Source organism: Ictalurus furcatus, chromosome 25 (assembly GCF_023375685.1).
Source record: "Ictalurus furcatus strain D&B chromosome 25, Billie_1.0, whole genome shotgun sequence".
Taxonomy (NCBI): domain Eukaryota; kingdom Metazoa; phylum Chordata; class Actinopteri; order Siluriformes; family Ictaluridae; genus Ictalurus; species Ictalurus furcatus.
The window spans coordinates 11206998-11231983 of NC_071279.1; the positions used below are offsets into that span (position 1 = coordinate 11206998).

Sequence of the window (24986 nt, forward strand, 5' to 3'; positions counted from 1 at the left end):
TTATAACGTTCTAATCTTCATAATCAATGAATTCACTCAAGATGTGTTTTTGAAATGCTGTGCTCTTGAATGAGTCTTGTATGTCTCAATCCTGAGGGCAGGAAGCTGAGCAATGTGAAGCTCAGTGACTGTTACCATTGACTGATATCTGAAAATCTGTAAACAGCCCCAGCATATAGATGCTCCACATTTCTCCCTCTTTTTGTTTATCCGCAATCTTTGCAACTGCTAATGGGAATACAAATTTTAACTTTCTTGTTGTCTCTTTATCTCTGCACCACTTGGTGGGTGCCCAAGAAGTTTTATTCAACAGTGATTATCCATGATAGAGACAGACGTCCAGATCCAATTTGGATTTAAATATTATTATCCCCTACACTGCAGATGACACACTGAGAAGGATTAGGGGTGAATGGCATGGCAATGTCTGTGTTTTAGAGTCTAATTATACATTCCCCATCTACTTTATTAGGAACACCTGTACTTTCATTCAATTATCCAACCAGCCAATTTTTTGGCAGCAGTGCAGTTACACAGGTCTATAACTTCTCACATCAAACATAAAAATAGGGGTAAAAAGGATTTTAGTGACTGACTGTAGCATGGTTGCTGAAGTATTTCAGAAACCGCTTGTCTCCTGATTTTCAATCTCCTTGTTGATGAGAGAGAAGAGAGGAGAATATCCAAACTAGCAGGAAGGCTACAGTGAATATGTTTAGATGCACATCAAGAATATAGCAATATTCGAATTAGTATTGAGGCACATAAACTCCGCAGTCCAATTGCCCAATTCAGATTAAAACAATATTTTGATTCCCACCCCTGGAATACGCCAGTTTTCATTAGAAATTTGTTGCATTATTCACCTTATTCAGAAAATCCACTAAAAGGAGATATATGCACATGCTCAGTCTGCAAGGAATTATGGGTGCTAACAGATGCTTAGCTGTAAACTAGGTATTTAGGAACGGCAACTCAGGAATACGTGCCAGATTATATGTGAGATTAATCATATTATAATGCAGTATTATAAACTGTGAACTCTTTAAGATGAGAGGTCCGAAGTTTAAAAAAAACATATACATGTTATGAAGAATATGTTAAATAAAAAATTTGAGGGGGAAAAAAGGTGAAATCAAAAGCTGTTTTGTTGTGAACGTATGTATATTCAGTCGTTATGAACAAAAACTTCTGTCACTAACTTAATTGATTGGACATTAATGTGTAGTTTAGAATATGATTTCCTTTTAATATATGTACACGTAGGCTAAAATCTGATTTAGGTCATAGTTCATAGGATCATAGTTGATAAGCATGTGTAGTCGAAGCTACAACGTCATGGCTGCATTGGTGTGTATTTGGCCAGTGGACTGACTGTCGCAACAGACCTAAACGTGCCAGAGACGGCACACAGGTTTTTCAGTGGCTTTAGGGTGAATGTCAAAAGTGTTCATTCATAAACAAAAAGAATGTTTACAAAACCATACATGAACCCGTGAACATACCGAACAGATACTAAATCCACGTACTAATGTGAAATTTTGTGTATTTCCTGTTATGTTTACGCAATTAAATGTTTCGTTTGGGTTGTTTGTCTTGAAGGATTAGAGAGGTAATTTTGAGACGCTCCCTAAAGCCGACGTGTCCTGTGACACGCTGTCAGTCCACTCGAGGACCCGCCTCCTCGCCTATTCCCAATGGCTGAACAGGGCAACGAGTAAACGCACGTCGGCACGGAGTAGTCTCACTGTGACTTCTGTTAAAAACGTGTTTGTTTTGTTTTTAAATAGATGTAGCCTACGTTTTCTGCCAGAATTACACTAAATGAGGCTTGTCTATTCTCTTCACGCCGGGTATCGTGTCAGATTTCAATTTTAAATAAACCTACAAAAGGAACAACTACTTCTAATGTCGGATTTTCCCTTCAAAATAATACTCCCATTCTCCCCCCACAAAGTATTTGTATTTGTAACAAAAATTCCAAAGCACTGTTAAAACTTTATATCTAACAGTATGCGGTAACAGTAGCCTAAAAACATTGCAACACAATATCATCGCTCCCTAACAATCTCACAGACTTTGTATCCCACTACAGTCTGAAACAGCTAGAGCGCGTAACTAGATATTCAAAAACAATACGTAATCCCATAATGCACCGTTCATCGACTTGCAGCATTACCTCATCCCATAAGGCTTTGCGCGGAGAAGAATCTTCTGGTGGTATGGTAGTCTAGGCAACGCGCCTTATCTGAACACTGTGGAACGCCCCACGAATCGCCTCCAGCCAATAAGAGACTTCAGGCATGACATCATTGGGAGGCCTATTTTTAGTGTGGCAGCGGTAGCAGATAAGGTTGGCCTCCACGCTGGAAGAGTTCAGAGTATACAGACTTCGCCACAGAGAAGCGACCGAGAGACGAGCGGTGCTGAAATCAAAAATAAAAGTTTAGAACCATATGCTTTCCGACAGCCGACGATCCGAAAGCTCATAACAGGGCCAGGTATACTGGTTTATTATCTCGTCTTCGAGTGGTTGAGTTCGTTTCGATAACTTTTTTTTTATTATTTATTCCACGGTAAAGTTTGTTACGGGACGCGGAGTGTAATCAAACAGGACTGAAGTCTGAAGCCGCCTGCTGTTGGTAGGCTCCCTGACACTATTGTACACGTTGTTGTTTTATAAAAATCAGAAGCAGGCTGAAAGAAGACTAGGGTGAATCGGGAGTGTGAGTGAAACAACTGCTTGAGCCAAAAGTTTTTGGTTTGTCTTTCTATGTCTACTAAGATGGAAACTACTTTCTACGACGACTCTCTGAGCGGCGCGTTCTCGCAGCACGACGGCGCCGCGTTCGGATACAACGCCAAGACGCTGAAGCACAGCATGACCCTGAACCTTTCGGACCCGAGCAGCACGCTCAAGCCGCACCTGCGCCCCAAAATAAATGACATTCTCACGTCGCCGGACGTCGGCCTCCTCAAGTTGGCCTCTCCCGAGCTCGAGCGCCTTATTATTCAGTCCAGCAACGGTCTGATCACCACGACTCCCACTCCAACCCAGTTCCTGTGTCCTAAAAATGTCACGGACGAGCAGGAGGGTTTCGCCGAGGGCTTCGTGCGCGCGCTGGCCGAGCTCCACCACCAGCACATGCCGCCCAGCAGCGTCACTACGACCCCTCAAACTACCATCAACAACTCCATGGCGCCCGTGTCGTCGATTGCGGGCGGAGCCGTGTACAGCTCGACCGTGCGCTCGGAACCACCGGTATACGCCGACCTGAGCACGTTTAACCCGCCTATCACCACGGCACCGAGCTTCACCAGCGCCAATCCGGCCATGAGCAGCTACACGACCACGTCTATGCCACCACAGCAGCAGCAGCAGCAGCACACCATGGCCGTGCAACACCCGCGCCTGCAGGCGCTCAAAGAGGAGCCGCAAACTGTGCCCGAGATGCCTGGGGAAACGCCGCCGCTCTCGCCCATCGACATGGAGAGCCAGGAGCGCATCAAGGCCGAGCGCAAGCGCATGCGCAACCGCATCGCCGCTTCCAAGTGCCGCAAGAGGAAGCTGGAGAGAATCTCCCGCCTCGAGGACAAGGTCAAGACGCTGAAGTCGCAAAACTCAGAGCTGGCATCCACCGCCAATATGCTGCGCGAACAGGTCGCCCAGCTCAAACAGAAAGTCATGAACCACGTCAACAGCGGCTGTCAGCTCATGTTGACGCAGCAGCTGCAGACATTTTGAAGAGGGCGAGAGCGGACATATGGAGTTGTCGCGTAACGGACTGAAAAGGACACGCTAACCAGAGGTGGCAGGCCGGTAATCTCTACTGGCAATAGCCCACCAGGACCGGGAACTGTGTGACCGCGCGCCTTTACGCTTTGGCGCGTAAAAGGATGTCCGGATTGGAGTTGAAAACTCCGCCGACTGCGTCCGCTGGTGACAAACCGGGCAGCACCGGACAGCATGAGAGCCTCGCACTGTTACATGTTGTTTCTTTTTTTCCTAATGACAAAAAGAGACTCAACCTTGCTCACTTTTGACCAAGTTGTGCATGGACCTAAGCTTTACAGGAGCACTCAGTATTAGAAGAGAAAAAGAGAACTGTGATAGGAAACATTGTCGCTTGTACTGGCGAGCCAAAAGCAGGAAGTTGCGTCCACTTAAGTCTGAAAAAAACAAAACATTTTTTTTTTGACAAAAGCTGCCTGACTTCTGAGTTGCAATGTACTTTTACTGCTCTTAAACTGAATCAAATTGATGTTGAGTTAGTCGAGCTTCAGCAGTTTCTTTTTCTAAAAAGTTTTTTAATGAGGTTTCACTCATTATGTGTAAATAAAGACAAAGATGAGTACTTAAGTTTACCATTTGTAATAAAAGTACTACATGATTTTTTTTTAATGTTTGTTTTCTGGCCTCAACAGAAACTAATCAATATTTATGAACTGTAATAAAAGTATGTCGAAACGAAAACAATGTCTCTTGTCTCTATGGAAATATGTGTGCTAGGGCCAACACAAACATGTTTACCCATGATTTCAGAGCAGCTAGTGCAAGGAACATTCTATACACAGCCTGAAAGCATGTATCTCTCCTCTCACAACACATCAACACAAAGTAAATTTTGTTCATTCATTTAGGTATAGTAAATCTACACAATTAATCCCTTAATCTAATGTGGTGTGAATAAAGCTTTCAGCACTACTTGTTAGTCTGACCTGTAGCATTTTTATTTTATTCACATGTAGTTACAGTTTCACAATGTAACTATTGTTAATAAAGTGTTAATACAGGAAAGCCTGACTACAGTCTTGGAGGGCTGGAGTCCATATGTTAGTAATTTCTCTACTTTAATACATAATAAACCTGGTAATTAATTGTCTGTGAACAGAGAAATCAGCCAACTGCTGGACTGTAATTGTGCACCACTTAATATTTGTGCCATTTTAGAACACTTACATCCTTCACTGAGTGATTTTATTTGCAAAACAGTGCCCTAAGCTATTAGCATATTAAAATTAAGTACTTTTACTGCCACTGCATTAGTATATTAGACGTGTCCACGTTTACACTTAGCCATTAAGAGTGCTAGGATGTCATGGTTTGTACACAATAAACATGCATTCAGTGAATATCACTGTAAAAACAATAAAATTTATCACTTAATTTAACATCCAGATTAAGTTTATATTCTAAATTCATAATTGATTAGTTTTATTTAGTAACCGTACAACAGGTAATAAGCCAGCTTTATAAAGTCGATCAAAAAACTTGGACACAGGTCTATAATTTTTTTTTCGCACCAGGTGGTTTCAATGGCGGCTTTGTACCGCTAGAGGGCGCGATCACTCCGTGTTAAATCAGCGCAGGTCGACTTCAGGGAAGATTTTTCCATCCCAGACGTACCCTACATCTACCATAAAGAGTGTTTTCGCTACACTAGAACAACCACATCGACCATGTAGAGGCCTGATGATCAGCTGATCAGGTGTTTTAGAGCAGAAAAAAAAAACAATAAAATGTGCAATTCGAATACATTTATATGCATCGAAATGGTCTACAGGAATGTGATTTAATGTGTTCTGGTAAATTAACTTAAACAACAATTTTATTATTATAGTACAGAATAACGTGTTAGTGTTATGTGGGCAACATAGCCTATTTAAAAATTTTCAAGCAATCCACTGAGGTTAAGTTAAAGTTAAAACGGATCAGCTAGATAATCTTACTTAATTCCTCCAAAAATACGACTATTGTCAGTGATGTCCATGATGCATTGCTAGGGTTTTGTGTTCAAGATACAATCGGTATATAAAATGTAATTATACAAAATTATTATTATTATTATTATTATTATTATTTTATATGGACAATGGACATTATAACAACATGTCCTATGCACAGGAGTGGATACTGTGTGTGTGTGTGTGTGTGTGTGTTACTTTACGTCTATAATCACAATGAGTCAAATTCCTTGTTTACTCTGTTGTAAAGCACTGTTGTGTTACTGATAAAGGCTAAAACAACAAGTGCAGTCCAGAACTATACTTTAATATGTGTATTATTCGTTGGTTAAAAGGACAATAAAACTGCCTGTAAAATCCCATTTTATAATTTCTGTGTAGTATTACAAGCTGACAAAAGAAGTGTAGTCTTCCTCATTTCAAATTCATTTCAACAGATGTCATATTGAATGCAATATTTATAACAATTCCATGCAATATTTATGCTCTCTTTTCACGGTCCACGCTTGTTAAAAGGGTGACATCATACCGGAAAACCGTTCCCCACATGACTATATAAGGCGAGATAATGGTCGGAAGTCAACGTCATCTAAGCAGCCAGTAGGCGTGTCTTCCGGGAAGTGGAACTCCTCATACAGCCTGGGCTCCGTGCTCCAGTCCTTGGTCACTCTTTGCTTTTGTTATAATAAATATATCTAGCTAAAGAATTGAACTTTCTTTATTTCCCAAGAATTGTAGTTTTATAGCTTAAAAGACTGTCGAAATATTTTTCTGTAAAAATATAAAATGCTGTAAAATTTCTCATATCACCTTCGCAAGAATACATACTGTTTACCTAGATAAACACTTAATGTATGTCATATAAGGATGATGGTTTCAAATAATTAAACGAATATATAAAACACTGTTGTTCACAGACTTTGATCCTGTGACCATATAATTATTAATTTGAAATAAAAAAAGATTCCAGCTTAATTTCAAAAGGTTCTATCCTGAGAATAAAAAAAAAATCATCATAATTAATATGATCAAGTAGTGTGACATTCCTTCAACAATACAGGCTACACAAAGACTTTATTTGAGAAGATTTGCACATATTAAAGTGTGTCTAAGGCATATTCATTTATGTGTTCATGTATTTGTCTCGATAATACATGAACACAAACACAACAACAATTAATTGTTATGGTTACAGTAGTCATGTGTCAGATTTCATAGGAGTAGACACCTTAAACAAGCTAAGGATTTAAACACATCAAAAGTAAAATTATTTTCATAAATATGTAGTATGCACAAATAAAACAGTTTTTCAAATAACTACAACAAGAACTACTATTAAGACATGGATTCCTGAAGTGGACATTCACCTGCATTTTCCCGATATGTGGTTGCTAAGAGATATTTGAATGCTTGGTGATAACTCAAGCCATTGTAGGCACGCCTACAGTATGTCCAGACCTCTCAAAGGATTTTTGGTATAGGAGACCTTTCTGGAGCTCTAACCATTGACTGATGTTTTAGAGTAAGTGCCATGGGTTCAACCAAGTTTACAAATCCATATGCTATTGAAGTAATCCGGACTAGAAGGAAAGAGCTAGTTGGTGGCATCTCCAACACAGAAGACTTACTGGACCTTCTTGTCTCTAATGGAGTCCTTCTACCTGAGAACAGAGTTCTTGTATCCAGCATTGCAGCACAAGAGGAAAAGAACTCCAGAATGCTCAACATCCTGGTGTCACGAGGGGAACGGGCATGTCGGATCTTCTTCTACCCATGCCTGAAGTGTGCTCAACCTGACCTCTACCAGAACATGAAAACCTATGTGGGCCAGCTGAATGAAAACATTAAGGATACACGAAGGCAGCTGATTGGATATCTGCTAGAAAAAGATAGACAATGGCCAGTTAAAAAAATTCAGGATACCTCTAGGAACCCTTTGAATGAAGGACCATTGCATAAATCAAAAAAGACAGAGCTGGCTTCCTCCTTGAACGAATTAAAGAAGAGCTCTGCAAAACCCGAAGACTCATCAACTGTAATTTTCAAAGCAGTGTGTACAGGTGACGTGCCCCTATTACAGGAACTAATAAGAGGTGTAAATATCAATGACAGAACTGCATCGTCTGGTACCATCCTACACCTTGCTGCAGAACACGGTCAAGTGTCAGTTATAAACTTTTTGCTTTGTCAAGGAGTGAAACTCGATTTAAGGGATCATTTAGGTCACACTGCCCTCCACAAGGCGTCAGAGATGGGGCACACAGCGGCTGTAGTGGCTCTCGTAAGGGCTGGAGCTGACATCTATGCCAAAGACCAAGCCTCAAAAACCCCCCAACATTTAGCAGCACAAAATGGGCATGAAAACACAGTCAGAACGCTGGTGGTGGAGGAAAGAAGAAGCTTCAAGAACCAGACTACATTCCTGCACATGGCTGCAGTAGATGATGACTCTGTGCTGGCAGAAATTTTACTGAGTAATGGTGCCTCAGTAGACACCAGAGATGGCCAAAGGAAGACGGCACTGTTCCATGCCATTAGCCGAGGAAATGAGAAGACAGCTGCCGTGCTTCTTCAAGCTGGAGCTCAGGTAGATTCTGGAATTATTGAGGCTGCATTCGAGCTAAACAGGAAGCCTATGCTGTCACTGCTTCTGATGAACATTAAGACAGCAATGTCTGAAAATGAATTAAAATCTATTCTGTTCAAAGCAGTACAGAGGAACTTGGACATGATTGTGGCTGCTCTTATTGACAGTGGAGTTGATGTTAATGTGTGTAATGACCTGGGTTACACACCACTGCTCCTAGCCATAGAGCTGAGCAATTTGGAGGTCTTTAAAGTGTTAGTCTCAAACAAAGCTCAGCTGGATAAGAGACTACCTAATCAGATGTCTGCTCTTCACCTGGCCATCCAAAGTGGCAGTATGCCAATAACAGAGGTATGTTTATTAATAATTTTGGTATCAAATCCATATTAAAGCATATTTATGCTGTGCAGAGACACTGATCTTGGTAAATAAATTGAAAAAATGGAGGGAAAAAAATATTTGCATGTTTATTCACATTAATATAAAAGCAAATAACTTTTGAGAACCTAAAATAAGGCATTTAATCAAGTATCACCACTATTTCTTTAAATAACTTCTAAAAATTTCTTCTAGATATTACTAGATATGGGCATGAAGCCCAACATAATTGGCCCCAAAGAGCAGATGCCTCTTCATCTTAGTGCCTTACACAACCAACCTGCACTGATGGCCCTGTTGCTCCACAATGGGGCTCAGATCAATTCAGTAACTCAGGATGGATTCACTGCCCTCCATCTTGCTAGTCAGAGTGGACACAAGGAGGCTGTGGCCCAGCTGTTGGAAGGAAAGGCAGATGTCCATGCACAGGACAGACAGGCTAGGACAGCGCTACACTGGGCAGCTGCTCAAGGTGACGCAGGCATCATAAAACTGCTTCTTCTTGCTGGATCCAACACTCACACTGTTGAGAAAGACAAAAAGACTCCATTACACCTGGCAGCGATGGCAGGACATGCTCAGGCCATTTCAACCCTGCTTTCTGCAAAGGCAAACGTTGCAGCCAAAGACATGGATGGCTGTACAGCTCTGCATTATGCCGCCAGGAATGGGCACGTACATGTGGCTGCTGCACTTCTCACATCTGGTAGGAATAAAAATGTGAATGAGAGGAACGTTTGGAGGAGGACACCTCTACATTTGGCTGCAGAACATGGCAAGGAGCTTGTGGTCGGTCTGCTGCTGGAAAGACAAGCCAAGATCAATGCCACTGACAATAATAAAGACACGCCGTTACACTGGGCCTGTCGAACAGGGCATCTGGGTACAGTGCAAAAGCTGGTGAACTGGACTCTTGGAGAGAAGGTAAACCTCAAGGCTACTAACAATGTGATGAAAACACCCCTTCAGGTAGCAGAGGCAGAGAGCACCCTAAACCACCAGAACATTGCTGTGCTGCTGAAGAGGAAGATGTTTCTCATAAAATAAAAAATAGCCCATGTCAGAATGTGTTGATGAAAGAAATCCTGTTGATTAAAAGCTTTTTTTTTTGGTTGAAATCTGTTTCATCACATTGCACATTTGCAGAACTATAACCAGGCAATGTAATATAATGAGATACATGTAATGCATGCTAATTTTTTCATCTAAATAAATGCTACATCAACATCTGGTCACTAGGTGTCAGCCAAATGCTGCATTTTTATACAGCCCAATGCAAAGAGGTAAAGCTTCAAAACTACTATTAAATGCTATACTGGTTTATAGTGGTGATTATTGGAGAAGAATTAATTTACTAAGTAAACTCTACTTAGTAAATCTTACAGACTAATGTACTCTATACCCACTGAGTTTTCCTTTTGGGTGGATTGCCTGTTTAAGTAACGTCATTCATATTGAAACTGATACTAAGGTGTGTTCAGGGTGTTCATATATCCTTCCTCTGTAATTGTCGCTTATTCTTTTTAAAGAAATTCTTACCACTTACAGCTACATGGGCACTGTACAAAAGGTACCCGGTTTGGAATCTACAGTGGTGCTTGAAAGTGTGTAGAATTTTCTATATATCTGCATAAATATGACTTATTACAACATCAGATCTTCACACAAGACCTAAAAGTAGATGAAGATAACCCAATTAAACAAATGATATGAAAATATTATAATTGGTCATTTATTTATTGAGAGAATTATCCAATATTATATATCTGTGAGTGGCAAAAGTATGTGATTCTTTGCTTTCAGTATCTGGTGTGACCTCCTTGTGCAGCAATAACTGCAACTAAACATTTCCAGTAACTGTTGATCAGTCCTGCAGATCGGCTTGGAGGAATTTTAGCCCATTCCTCAGTACAGAACAGCTTCAACTCTGGGATGTTGGTGGGTTTCCTCACATGAACTGCTTACTTCAGGTCCTTCCACAACATTTCTATTGGATTACGGTCAGGACTTTGACTTTGGCCATTTTGTAATAAACATTAACTTTATTTTTCTTTACCCATTCTTTGATAGAACAACTTGTGTGTTTAGGCTCGTTGTCTTGCAGCATGACCCACTTTCTCTTGAGATTCAGTTCATGGACAGATATCCTGACATTTTCCTTTAGAATTCACTGATATCATTCAGAATTCATTGTTCCATCAATGATGGCAAGTCATCCTGGCCCAGATGCAGCAAAACAGACCCAAACCATGATACTACCACCACCATGTTTCACAGATAGAATAAGGTTCTTGTGCTGGAATACAATGTTTTCCTTTCTCCAAACATAATGCTTCTCATTTAAATTAAAATTTCTATTTTGGTCTCATGCATCCACAAATCATTTTTCCAGTAGCCTTCTGGCTTGTTCATGTGATCTTTAGCAAACTGCAGACGACAGCAATGTTATTTTTCGAGAGCAGTCGCTTTCTCCTTGCAACCCTGCCATGCACACCAGTGTTGTTCAGTGTTCTCCTGATGGTGGACTCATAAACATTAACATTAGCCAATGTGAGAGAGGCTTTTAATTGCTTAGAAGTTACCCTGGGTTCCTTTGTGACCTCATGGACTATTACACGTCTTGCTCTTGGAGTGATCTTTGTTGGTCGACCATTCCTGGTGAGGGTAACAATGGTCTTGAATTTCCTCCATTTGTACTAGGGATACACCGATACCGATATCAGTACTCGGGTGTCAGGCCGATACTGTGCTCATGTAGTCGTACTCGTAAAACTACCCCGATAAAACTGTACCGATACCACTTTATGACAACGTGACATAGCCTAACCTCTCATCAGTTGAGCAGGTAGTTGGAAGAGGAGCAATGTCAGCACTTTGGAAATATTTTAAGATAAGTGATGGTGATAAAAGTAGAGCAGACTACAAACTATGCTCTGCTAAACTGTCAAGAGGAGGGGTAAAAAATAGCTCATTTAACACAAGCAAATTGATTAAACATCTAAAGAACAAATATAACGCCGAGTGCAAAGAGTTTGCTAATGCTAGCAGCGGGAAACAGCAACAACCAACTTTGCAGAAAATGTCCAGAGACAACCCACGGGCAGTAAAAAATAACAGAAGCTTTTACCCAGTTTATTGCTCTTGATAACCAACCGTTGTCAGTTGTTTGATGACATGCTTCAGACATGGGGCATTCCGAAAAGTGTGGAGTACTCATATCGGTACTTGGTATCAGCAAGTACCCAAATGTAAGTACTTGTACTTGTACTTGGTCTGTAAAAAAGTGTTATCGGTGCATCCCTAATATGTACACAATCTGTCTGACTGTGGAAAAACTCTTTTTCTGAGGTCCTCAGAAATCCCCTTTGTTCATACTATCAGACTCTGATAGATCCCTGTTCTTTACATAAAACAGGATGCTCACTCACACCTGATTGTCATCCCACTGATTGAAAACACCTGACTCTAATTCCACCTTCAAATTAACCGCTAGTCCTAGAGGTTCACATACTTTTACCACTCACATATGTAATACTGGATCATTTTCCTCAATAAATAAATGACCAAGTATAATAGTTTTGTCTTGTTTTTTAATTGTGTTCTCTTTATCTACTTTTAGGACTTCTATGAAAATATGATTAAGTTTTAGGTCATATATAAGCAGAAATATAGAACATTCTAAAGGGTTCACAAACTTTCAAGCACCACTGTACAGTGAAACTTGGGATAAGCAATAAGATGGTCTAAATACTGAAGGCAGACAAGCATGAACTTTCTGTTTTTTAATGCTGAAGAAATTAAATCATAAGATATTAAAGAATATTTTGGACATGTGTTTCACAAAAAAAAGGAATTTGCCATCTGCCCCATTCCTATATTTTGCCTAGGGCCCCCAAATCATTAAATCTGCCCCTGTACGTACATACACACACACACACACACACACACACACACACACACACACACACACACACACACCGATCAGCCATAACAACTAGCCATTAAAACCATTAAAACTGCCTAATATTGTGTAGGTCCTCCTTGACTCCACAAGACCTCTGAAGGTGTTCTGTGGTATCTGGCATCCAGATGTTAGCAGCAGATCCTTTAAGTCCTGTAAGTTGCGAGGTGGGGCCTCCATGGATCGGACTTGTTTGTCCAGAACATCCCACAGATGTGCAAAGTAGACACCCCAGTCAACTTGCCAAAAGAAATATATGATCATTTTAAATATGAGGAGTTATGAAAAACTTAGATTGAATATCTTTACCCTAGTTGTCCTCAACTGTAAATGCAAATTCCTAAAAGCAACACCTCTTTTTTTAAAAAAGCCTTTCAGAATCATATTGTATTTGTTCTTCACTATCTTAAAAAAAAATGCAAAGGCAAAGTAGAAAAAAACAACAACTCTTGAACCTGCTTTGTGAATTTAGTTTCTTTGGTGACCCCTAATTATTATTATTATTATTATTATTATTATTATACTACTCAGGAAGCCATTTGCACATGTGATATTTGTGTAATTATTTATATTATTTATTTTGCATTGCGTTGCTTTTGATAGGGGGGGGGGGGTGTAACTGTCACAAAGAGGGCGCTAATGCAACCATATAAATGAAGAAGAAGACGAAGGGAAGGAGAAGAAGAAAGAGAAGAGGAATAACAACAACATCAACAACAACAACAACCAGAATCCAGACCCTGCTACAGAGCTCGTGATCCCCTGATAACAAAGAGGTCACCCGTCTTCAGCTATGCGGCGCGTGACACACGCTCACTGACGTCACTGCTTTCGGTTTTTGTGCGCGTGTCACGTGATTCCCCATTTCCACCCCACGACAGCTGGAATGTCCAGGAATGAAGAAAAACAGCTTGGAAAATTAAATCGATTATGGCTTCAGAAAGAAAGAGAGGGTAAAACCTGCCTTCCATTCAGATTAGAGGTTTCAGTTTGGAGCGTCGGAATGTTTCTTTCTTTTTCTTTTCTTTTATTTATTGCTAAAACGTGCTTGTGATTGTGTGAGCAGTAGCTACAGTACGTTTAATTGTTTTGATTTGTCTGTTTTTAAATCCAGAAGGTCGCATTAAAGATGTGCACGGCTCAAGACCAAAACTTGTGAGTTATTCATCCAAGCACACTTCTACAACAATTAGCTATTGCTCCTGTTATGTTTTTCTAATTCATATTGCCATTGTTCCTCTAGGCGACGTTAAATTCGGTTGCAGCCGTGAAAAAATGGATACCAAGCATCAAGAAAGAAATTGAATATTACCTGCAGGTATAAACCACATCATACTAAAGTGGTGCACACTGTTTTAAAAACAGGAAGTGCACGTGTGTCTGCTTATAGGAGGTCATATCATTGCTTGTGTTTATATGCGAAGGATTTCAAGTTCATTCATACCGACTGCGGATTCAATATGAACTGTTTACATGTTTCCTAAACTGGACACTCTGTAGGCAATCTTTATTTATATGCACGTTACATGATATTCGAGCCGAATTTATGCGCATGCGTGGAGGGAGCGTTAGGATCAACGTTACCATAGCAACGAGAATTGCGTGGTCAAGTTAGCGTGAGGGCAATAACACAATAATGCACACATTATGAACGCTATAATGCATGTAATGGGTTTAAAGCCGTATTTGAGGTGGGGGGGGGGGTAAAGTGAAAATACAATTGAAATATAGTGAGCAGCTATGATGGTCTGGGCCTATGCATTGTTTATAACAACGTAATATTTCCCCAATTTTGTAAAATGGTCCGTATTTCACAGCCAACATAATAGTAGTGTAGTGCCAACACTGAGGAAGCAGTACATGATATTCACTCCTGAAGCCATCGTGATAGGTAAAGTTAATTATCACTCTCTGAGTTACTATTTTCCAATGAATAAATTTTTGAGAGCTCTCTGCGTAAATATCACAAACTCCGCCAGGCATTTTCAGCAGCATTAACGCTAAATAGTAATGAACTCCAACTTGGTCATTTAATTTCCTCGCCTCAGGACTCCGACTCTGCTATCACAATCAAAAGGTCAAAGCAACAAACATTCACTTTGAGGAAAGTTAAGCGTTGGATGATGATGTCGACTCCGCAGTCCGCAACGTGATTGGACAATAATTTAACACGTGTTGTGCTGGTCACTCATGTGATTTTTTTTTTCTTTTTTGTACAACATTTATCGGATCATTTAACACAATATGTGTTGAAATAGTAATAACACAAACAGTGTGTACGATATTAACACATCCTTTCTGAGGGTGGGATAGGCTTCAGGCTCTGCCGTGACCCTGTGTAGGATGATGCGGTACTGAAAATGGATGCACGGATAGATGGGGTTTGGTGTTCTGCAGTTTAAGAGCCACTGAAACATTTGTGGCTAATTACAGACATTTTTTAATATGTAGCTTTTCCCTGGTGGACCTTCTTAAATGCTTTGTTCATGAGCACAGGCAGTATGTACAACACAGGAAATATAGACTAGGTTTTGTCCAAATTTATCCCCCTCTTTATTACACTGTGTATATATTCTGAATGTTTGGCACTGAGCCAGTGTTACTGAGGCCAGTGTGTGTCCTGGATCTGCCTCAAAATGTTCATTTGATCCTAGTCCAACCTCACAATTATTTTAAATAGATAAAAATTTGTAACATGAACTGCATTTTCTTACTGATTTATTCCACAGGGCATGCATCATGACCATAAGGTTAAAATATAGATAGAGCACACTTGAGCAGTTGTCTGTTACGTGTTGGACTTACCAATATACACATAAAATAGACAGATGACAGTGCACAAGGTAAAAATTATAAATGCATATTTTATGGCTCTATGTGACTATATACATTATAACAACTTCAAAGTAACACTTGTAGTCGTAGCTACTGAGAACTGGTCCACAAGCATTTGTTTATGATATGGGTGAGGCGAGAGGGCAAGCCCAGGAGAGTACACTGAGGTTGGCCTCGGGCTCCTGAGGTGCGGCTCTCCAAAAATTTTAGCAATTGATAAACAAAGTCTATGTCCTTGGGATTTTAAGAATGATTTAACAATGAAAACTGTATAATCACTGATATGGTGAAGCTTTGTTTAAGGAGATGTAAACAATCTCAGGTATCAGAGCTTTGTAAGAGTAAGTTTTTTGGGTTTTTTTCCAACACAAACACTTTCGGTTTGTCTGACCAACTGCATTTTTTGTCTTATTAACTTCAAGAGAAATAAAAAGAGATTGATGAGGGAAATACTGTTTATAGCCACTATAATGTAGGCAGAAACAAAAACTAACTTGTCTTACTGATGTTCCATGACATTAAATGTAACTATAAACAGTTAAAAGGTGGTTCATTAATAAATAAAAATGGCTATTGTACTTCAGGACATCCTGTTATTGGAAATTTTGTGTTATTCCTTAGACACTAATACTCCAATAATTTATTTCCATATAAAATAAATCATAGGCATACTGTGTTGAAAAGTGCTGTATTAGCCAAGCATAATGAGCAAGTTCCTACAAATTCACCAAAGCGATTACTCACATTGAACATTGAGTAGTACAACATTTCAGTGAAAATAAAAACATACTGAAAACAGGTTTTTTGTTTGTTTGTTTTTGTTTGGGGGGGGGGGTCACCTTAAATGATCACATGCCCTCTCTGTTCCTTCACCTCGTTGTCTGTTGTACCTGTAGCAGTCCCAGTTGTCCCACTATCCAGAGAGGAAGATAGCAGAGTTCCAGCACCAAATTGAGCAACTGGAAAAAGAGTACAAGGCTTATCTTAAGAAACTGCACTTTTTAGACCCCAGCTGTAAACACCGTCCATGGAGCCCCAGAGCGTACACCAAGAGGAGGCCAGACTCTAAAGGCGATCAGTGCATTGGTTCGTCAATGTGATCTATTTGTACTGATGCATATGACATATATAAACTACAGTTTCCCACAAATTCTAGTTTACATTAAATGCAATTTCTCAGTGTGCCATGATCAGCGTGAACTGTTCTTTTAGACTTCCTAAACATAACAATGTTCTTATACTTTGTTACAGCTAAGAGACTCTGTGCCACTGGTCCTGGTGATCAAGCCAGTTATCAAGAAAGTTCTGCAACAGCTACCTCAAATAAGCAGGATCTATATAACTCAACACAGCCAGGTCCTACACACCCTTCTGATCTTCCAGACCAGGATCTTCCACTCTCCTTTGACCACTCAAGGCTGTCAATAGCAGTCGCTGGGTCTCGGGGGGCTTCCTCAGGGCAGCAGAATGAAACAAACATCCTGGCACATGTCCTGCATAACAGCCTCCCCAACCTGCACAGCTCAGCTTTAACACGAGTTTCAGGACTGCCAGAGAGAAAGGGGGCAAAACCTTCCCTCTGCACTGAAAAAAATGAGGCTAAGACAGAGCACATGTTGGGACTGGGCTGCTACTCGTCTTCCTCAGATGAAGAGAATTAAAGTTTTAAACATTTCGGTGATCTCACTGCTTTGTTCATATGCACGTTTGTAAATTTTGTTGTTTCCTTATTCCATTTTGTGCTTTCTAAAAAAAATATGATATTGTATGTAGCTGAAATAAATAGATTTTTAATAAATGACTTGACATGTATTTCACTGGTAATGAACGTTTAGCATTTTGAGCATTTCAATCACTAAGAGTTTGAAAAATCCAAAATGAGTCTTTGTGTTTTTCTCATTTTGCCAATTTCAGTCACGTTGTTCTTCTCAGACCCGGAATCTACTGAGTTTTTTTGGTATAACTGGTATAACTGGTACAATGTCTCTTCTGGAACACATCACTAATGTAATTGTGTGATTTGGCTTTACCTGAGTGGGTGTTTTTTTAACTTCATTTCAGCAGTTTCACACTGAGACATTGAAGCTCATTACATAATGACCCCACCACAAAAGCTGTTCAACCACATTTGCATCTTACTGGATTATCAGTAAGCAGAGATATGCTGACTCAGAGAGAGAGAGACGGGTGATGCGTTTGTATGAAGAACACACTTGCTCCACTAATCTGTTCGCTTGTAAGGCATCCCACGCCAACCCCAAAACCATTCTTCCTTTTTTCTTCAGCAATGGGAACTGCTTAGTGTGCAACACTTCGGGGAAATGAAGCCGTTTTCAGTAGTGAGGCTTTAATAGGACATATGTGGCTTCAGTGACATGTACACTCATGGACAGGGTTTCCCTTACCTGTAAGGGGAGAAATGAAACTTGCGAAGCTCTACCTGCATAATACAGCATCTATTGGTGAAGTTTCCTTCATATTACATCATGCGTTTACTCATCTGATCTCATGTTATTACATACATGTACTCTATGCCTAATGCCCCAGTATAGTGATGGGGGCACTATACTCTAAAAACAGCACCGTCTTTGAGATGAGATGTTACACCGAGGTCCTGGCTCTCTGTGGTCATTAAAAATCCCAGGACACTTATCGTAAATGAGTATGAGTTATCGCCGGTGTCCTGGCGCAATTCCCCCATTGGCCCTTCTCTATCATGTCCCCTAATGAATTGGCTACATCACTCTCCTCTACTCTACACTAATAGCTGAAATGTGGTGGGCGTTGTGGTGCACTACAGCTGCCGTCACATGATCCAGGTGAATGCTACACACTAGTGGTGGTTGAGGAGATCCCCCCCCCCCCCCCCCCCATACTATGTAAAGCGCTTTGAGTGTCTAAAAAAGTGCTATATAAATGGAACTGTAACTAACTAATTGGATGTAATTCCCCAACTTGCTGGAATGGCTGTCATTTACGCAGCCTGCATCAACAGCTGTGTTAAAAAATCTTCCATTCGGGTGACATATGATGGGTAGCTCATCACACCAAATGTTTGTTTCTGCTGCTTCATATAGTATCATGCAAACTGTGTCAAGTATCTCACAAAGGAGCATTCATACCTTCTTTGTCATTTTTTTCTATTGTGGTTTAGCTAGTTTAAAATTTAAATTTTGAGGGTGACACAAAGGTTTTGCCATTACACTGGTGAAAAGTGGTCTTAGCTTTAGGTTTCCAACCATTCAAACGCTGACAGGAGAAGAAAATTTGCTTGTATGAAACAATTTCTTAGAATACGCTTTTGAAGTGGCTGAAAAAGATAGGACAAAAAAATGAGTGGTAATGACTGCTTTATTCAGGGTTGAGGGTTGCAGTGAAGGACAGGAAAAATATAAAACTCTTTGGTACTGTTCAACTTCCGATAATTTTGTGTTGAAAATTAGCAAAGACAAATGAAGAAAACTCAACCGCCAGACAGACCTCATCTGCTGTGACGAAATCGAGCTGCCTGTTCCAGTAAACTGTGAACGTGTGTGTATGTATCTGTGTCTGGAGGATATGCAGCATAAAGGGCGCAGGTTAAAGAGATGCCGCTTTCTTTCTGGTTTAAACCACACCACGAATCTCCACCCCAACACCCACTCTGTTCTCATGCAGACCCCTGAGAATGAAGGATGCAAGACTGCAAACTCATGCAGACACACATACACGCAGAGTGTTTCATGTGGAAGCTTCTGTTCCTTCGTGGTTGTATGTAGGGTTTGTGAAACTATATTTATTCTGCTACATCATTGTTTACATAATCAATGACACGAAATTTGTGTTTGTATGAGAACACATAGTGTTCGTTTAAGTTTGTAGAATATGTGTATTCGGTTCATAAAAATAACTCCTCACCAAGTGCTCACCTAGACTTCGTGTTGTATGTTAGCTTGTTACCCTTTTCATACAGCACATGCTGACTGACAGGATGCTGGTGGTCTTTGGTGTACACACAATGTGGATTTTCTGAAAACTGCTTTCTAGGTCATTCGAAAATAGTATGACATTTGAGTGACCAATGAAACCGTTCTGGCTGTTCTGAAACAACAGCTAATAAAATACTGACTTGGGCATTTTCTAACTGTATATACTGTATTAATCAACAATAATATGGATGGAAGGGAGAAATACTGAAAAGGAGGGAAAAGTGTGAGGTTTTGTTGAAAAATATCACAAATGCAGTAATCATGTGAAAGTGCATGTTTTTTTAATTGTGAAAGATCAACGAACCAATCATAATCACAACAGCCAACTTATTCTCTTCTGAACTTGCTAACCTATTGTAGTAACAAAAAAAAAACATTAACGTATATATATTGATACGAATAAGTTCTCCAATGATAAAATGATCGTGCCTATTATTAAGGGGAGAGTCACTGCAACACTCAGTATGTTTTCATGGACAGCAATAATCTAATAATTATTGACCTTATTCTGAATAAGACAATATTGTGATTAAGGTGTTTACATGAGTTGCTTTTAGAATATTACTTTCATGTTCCTGTTTTACATGTTATAGAACATATATGGATTAACGGCACACGTCATTATGTCCCCACGCCACGCCATCCGACGTCCCTCCAGAATTTCACGTATCAACATACAGTTGGTCTTCGTTATGGAACTGTATACAGTTTTGGGTGTTTTTATTTTTTATATTACGAAATCTTCAAGTGCAGTTGATTATTTGTCATGCTATATGTGCTAATAGATGACTGCTTGAAGCCGTGGGCTGCGTCTGAAATCGCGTACTTGCCTACTATATAGCAGCTGAGATACGTGTATTTCACCTACTATATACTGTAGTAGGCAAGTACGCAGTTTCGGACGCAGCCGTGCTCTCATTTGCCGTCAAACAGTTGAGCACTGCCGTGTGTGTACATGTCCTGTGGCAAAATGCGGTGAAAACTCCCACACGACATTAATAGTGTGATTAAGGTGTGTACATGTCTGTAATGCACTCCAATAATGCGACTAAAACAGGAATACTCCACATGTCTTAATTCCATTTATGTTTACTTCGAGTATGACTTTAGTTGGATTAAGGTCATCAATAATCGATGTTTACTTGCTTGTTTCTTAATCAGAGTATTGTCTTAATCAGGTTAATATTGGATTAGTGTTGTCCATGTAAAAGTACTGAATGAAACATCATCTAGTCATTACCTTTCTTCATCAGTATAAATATGTCAGCCATCTTGTTTGTCACCAACATATTAGTTTACCAGCCAACTGATAGCAGCATTTCAGAGGTGCAGATGACTGAAACTTACATTGGGGTCACTAGAACATGATGTCACCTACTTTTTGCTAACCATGATGTAACCCCCCAACCCCCTTTTTATTTTTTAATAGGGTGTGGCAACAAATTACTAAACTGAGTCTATAAGATAATATTTCAAAGCCCATATATCAGGTAACTCATGGCCACAAATTTCTATTAGTCATTATTACTTATGAAAAATAAATAAATAAATAAATTTTTTGTGTAATAAATTCTTGCCCTTGGGGGAATTATTTGTGACAGGAACAGGCAAAAAATTCACTTTGAGAATTTGCTTAATGTGATGTGATTTAATGGTATTTCCATGTGACAATGCCAGTAACTTCACTATGTCTTTATGTGTCATTACAAGATTGAAGTAATATGTAATATTGTCAATCACCATGGTTAAGTTTCTGTGCTCACAAACATCTCATAAGATTTTCTTACAGTGTCTCAATAATTTTACAATACAATTGCCACAATTTAAGTATTTTGTGGCCACCAAATACATCTTTAGATGTCTTGCGGCCTCAATAAAGTAATTAATGGCAATACCTCATTAAATAAAAATCATCAACAATAATGTCATGTCACTGGCTCTGTATGTACAGTAATAGTTCCTGATGACAATAATATACGTGTTTTGTAGGATGTATCAGCTGGGCTAATGAACTGTTTTGTCATCATTGTAGATTCCAAACTTTACATTGATTAAACAAGAAAATCAAATGTGTGACAGTTCATTCATAACTTGTTAATGAAATGTCTACCTTCTCATGTGACAGATCTGAGAGGTGACTAATTTGAGATAATACAAGAGGGCTTTTCTTCCCATGATGTCACCACCTTCAGCATGCAAAATCTTAAGGGCAGGGCATGAGTTCTGCAAAGACAAATAAGAGAGAAGAAGAAGAAGAAAAAGAAGAAGAACGTGGGAGGAAAGTGTTCAAAGGTGTCTACCATGCAATTTTTTTTTTTAAAGGAGGTGCTATATTGTGTCAGACACATACTCGCTCTTTAACCATTCAGACACACACAGAGAAGCAAGCATGCACAGTAAACTCAGGTACACGTACCCTCCAGTGTTCACAGTTGATGCTGCAGGAGGCTTTCCTCCTCAGCATCAGGCTGCAGGCATCGAGCCTCCCCTGGTCCCCTGCTGGACATTACCTCCTGCCCGAGTTCGGGCCAAGACAAGGGGCTGTGGAGGAATGAGTTCTGCAGTATGCCTCCTGATTATGGTCCTTCTGATAGTGTTTGCTGTGCTGGGACTTGGAGCCTATCAGATCATGAAACTGCAGACAGAGCTGCTACATCTGAAACAGGTGAGACCTATCTTCAGCGTGTCTGTCTCTTTGTCTTCCTGTCTGTTTTTTTCCCAGAGACTGTTCGCCTATAAATAGCAATAAGCTAAAATCTATGCAATCACTCTATGCAAAATAGTTTTTGTAAGAAACCCAACTATATGTCCTTATAACAGATACATAATTACATAATTAAGTAAGAAAATGGTCAACAAAAGTCAAGCCATCTGTGGCTGAACCACTAGTATATATTTAAAACTGTAGATGATAGAGATATACATATACATGTGTGTGTCATTAATATATATATATATATATATATATATATATATATATATATATATATATATACATGTATGTGTGTGTGTATATATATATATATATATATATATATATATATATATATATATATATATATATATATATATATATATATATATATATATATATGTATTACATAGAACATGTAAAAGTTATTTTATTATTAGTTTCTTCTTCTATTCTATATAAAGAATTGTGCACCAGAAAGAAAGAAACTTTTAAGTTTAAACAAAGCAAAGGTTGAAATGTATATATATTAACATTTGCTTTGTTTAAACTTTAAAGTTTCTTTTTTTCTGCTGCATAGTTCCATATATAGAATTTGACATTTACTGGAGCATTTGCTTAAGATTGTGGTCACCAGTCCAGCAGTACAGGATTTCCTTTACTCAAACCAGCGAGCAGACAGTCTTGCTTTCCTATGAACTCAAACTGAGTGAGCATCAAGCATGCAAGATAGCTTCACATTTATCCATATTGATGTATTAGAATTATGTGCAAGTGTATGTTTGTGCATGCATGCACATGTCAGTCAAAAATATCATGCATATATATATGATGTGACCCTGATGTATATTACATTTCTCTTATTTTTATGACAGGAAATACACCCACAATCTGAAGGCAGTACACCACAGAGGCTAGTTGGTAAGTTCAGTCTTCTTTTAGTCTCCCACCTTGTCACGCTTCATCTATATGATATACAAAAACCACCATGCTTACAAAGATAAATATGCTAACATGCAGGATTTCATAACTTTTGCAGGGCACCAAGCAGAAGACATTATGGAGCCCAAGCATACACCAGCTGCACATCTGATAGGTAAAGAGAGACTCCTAATGTATTCAGTAGAGCCTTCTATATAATTAGACCTTATCCAAATACCAAAGTGTAATCAAAAAGACCAAGAAAACACAATCTGCATATTTGATAGGTAAAAAAGAGCTGAATTACCAGGAGGCATTTAGCAGATTTTCCCTCATCTTGAGAATCCTAGTATACAGTACAGTACAAACCTGAACAATTGCACCATATCCAAGTAACCAAATCTGCACCAAACTAAATATGTAATGTTAAAACCTCACATTAATAGCAAACCAATCTATTCTATCTCACTGACTTACACAGATATCAATTAGATTCCATATTACACGGGTCTGGACCTAAACCTTGTAGGGCAGTAGATATCCAAGAGCATACTTGATTTCATGTCTAACAGCCACCAATAATGTTATCTTTTCCTTTTATCTATTCAGGACAAAAGCAGGACAATAGATTGAAGACCCTGAAGTGGGAATCAAGGCATGGCCGTGCTTTCACAGATGGCATTCTGTACCGTGACGGCGGCTTACAAGTGAATGAGACGGGCCATTACTTTGTCTACTCACGTGTGGAGTTCCAATTAAAAGACTGCAAACCAAGGGACTCTCTGATCCACACAGTGTACATAAAGAGAGGCGAACGGCTGCTAACACTCATGATCGATCATCGAGAAGGTTTCTGCCAAGTCGGAAGCAAGGAATGGTCGACAGTTGGCAGTAACCTTGGCTCCATGCATCAGCTCATGCAATATGATTGGGTGTTTGTCAATGTATCCCAGCCAACCCGGCTCAGCTCTGACCACCAAAGTAACTACTTTGGCCTTTTTAAACTCCCATAAACTGTTCCTCATATGTTTGGCATACCAGTATTCAGAGGAAATGGGAAAAGTGGATGTGAATGGCCAAATTGGCCTTTGTGTAGGAAGAAGTTTAGAGAATCATCTAAGAATGTTTGACTGTCCTCTCTATATATAAAATATCAGCCATTTTTATTGTTTACCGAACACTAACATGCTCCTGCATGGAGTGAAGTCGCAGTAGTGTTATTTATTTACAGAAATTTTTATTATGTATGTCTGGGCATGGTCTGAATTGTATATGAATATAAATGATGGTCATATTGACCATAAGAGTCTAATAATATACATTTTGCTTTCATCAATTAGTATTAATTAAATAAATTATTGTTGTTCTTCAGAATTTGTTTAATAAATAAATAAATGTAAAAAAATAAATGTGTATACATTGGAAAAATATTAAGAAATTACTATTTTAATCTCCAACCAAAAAGAGTGCATGCAGTTACGATTATGTCACACAGTTGTTGATGATGATGGCAGGGGAAACAGTGGGCTGGTAATGGGAGAAATAGAGGAAAATATGCTAAGCATTACAATTAACATAGTTTCCAGGTCTGTTTCTATACTGACCATATAATTAACATTTTGTTGCATGAGTCATAACTTGGTTTTTGTGTTTTTTTTAACCAATTCAATTAATTATCAAATGTTTGAAACATTACTACTTTCAGCAAAGAGATGCAACATCTTCAATGTTGCATACTGAGGTTTTAAATGCCCTCTGCAGTGTTGCAGTTTCATTCCTCATCATTTCTGCAAAGACCCTCGTGCTGGCTTCATAGCAAAGCCACAGATACATGTGTAATCTTGTTTTCTATAACACACACACACACACACACACACACACACACACACACACACACAC

At 39.3% G+C, this 24986-nt stretch overlaps 4 protein-coding genes across 4 annotated transcripts; all 4 read left to right on the top strand.

Annotated features, from left to right (window-relative positions):
• The first annotated feature begins 2222 nt into the window (after positions 1 to 2222).
• Positions 2223 to 4477, top strand: jun (Jun proto-oncogene, AP-1 transcription factor subunit). The gene is made up of 2 exons (XM_053614145.1): positions 2223 to 2642; positions 2786 to 4477. Exon 2 carries the CDS (start codon positions 2786 to 2788, stop codon positions 3743 to 3745), a length of 960 nt encoding a protein of 319 aa, XP_053470120.1. The 5' UTR covers positions 2223 to 2642; the 3' UTR covers positions 3746 to 4477.
• A 2530-nt stretch (positions 4478 to 7007) lies between these two features.
• Positions 7008 to 9822, top strand: caiap (CARD- and ANK-containing Inflammasome Adaptor Protein). The gene is made up of 2 exons (XM_053614847.1): positions 7008 to 8683; positions 8906 to 9822. The coding sequence occupies exons 1-2, from the start codon at positions 7277 to 7279 to the stop codon at positions 9755 to 9757; spliced, it is 2259 nt and encodes a 752-aa protein (XP_053470822.1). The 5' UTR covers positions 7008 to 7276; the 3' UTR covers positions 9758 to 9822.
• A 3463-nt stretch (positions 9823 to 13285) lies between these two features.
• Positions 13286 to 17307, top strand: si:dkey-86e18.1 (uncharacterized protein LOC557342 homolog). The gene is made up of 5 exons (XM_053614822.1): positions 13286 to 13624; positions 13786 to 13826; positions 13915 to 13989; positions 16403 to 16592; positions 16758 to 17307. Exons 1-5 carry the CDS (start codon positions 13558 to 13560, stop codon positions 17165 to 17167), a joined length of 783 nt encoding a protein of 260 aa, XP_053470797.1. The 5' UTR covers positions 13286 to 13557; the 3' UTR covers positions 17168 to 17307.
• Positions 17308 to 21700: 4393 nt separating this feature from the next.
• On the top strand, positions 21701 to 24540 carry faslg (Fas ligand (TNF superfamily, member 6)). The gene is made up of 4 exons (XM_053614329.1): positions 21701 to 22139; positions 23042 to 23087; positions 23206 to 23262; positions 23697 to 24540. Exons 1-4 carry the CDS (start codon positions 21864 to 21866, stop codon positions 24098 to 24100), a joined length of 783 nt encoding a protein of 260 aa, XP_053470304.1. The 5' UTR covers positions 21701 to 21863; the 3' UTR covers positions 24101 to 24540.
• The last annotated feature ends 446 nt before the right edge of the window (positions 24541 to 24986 follow it).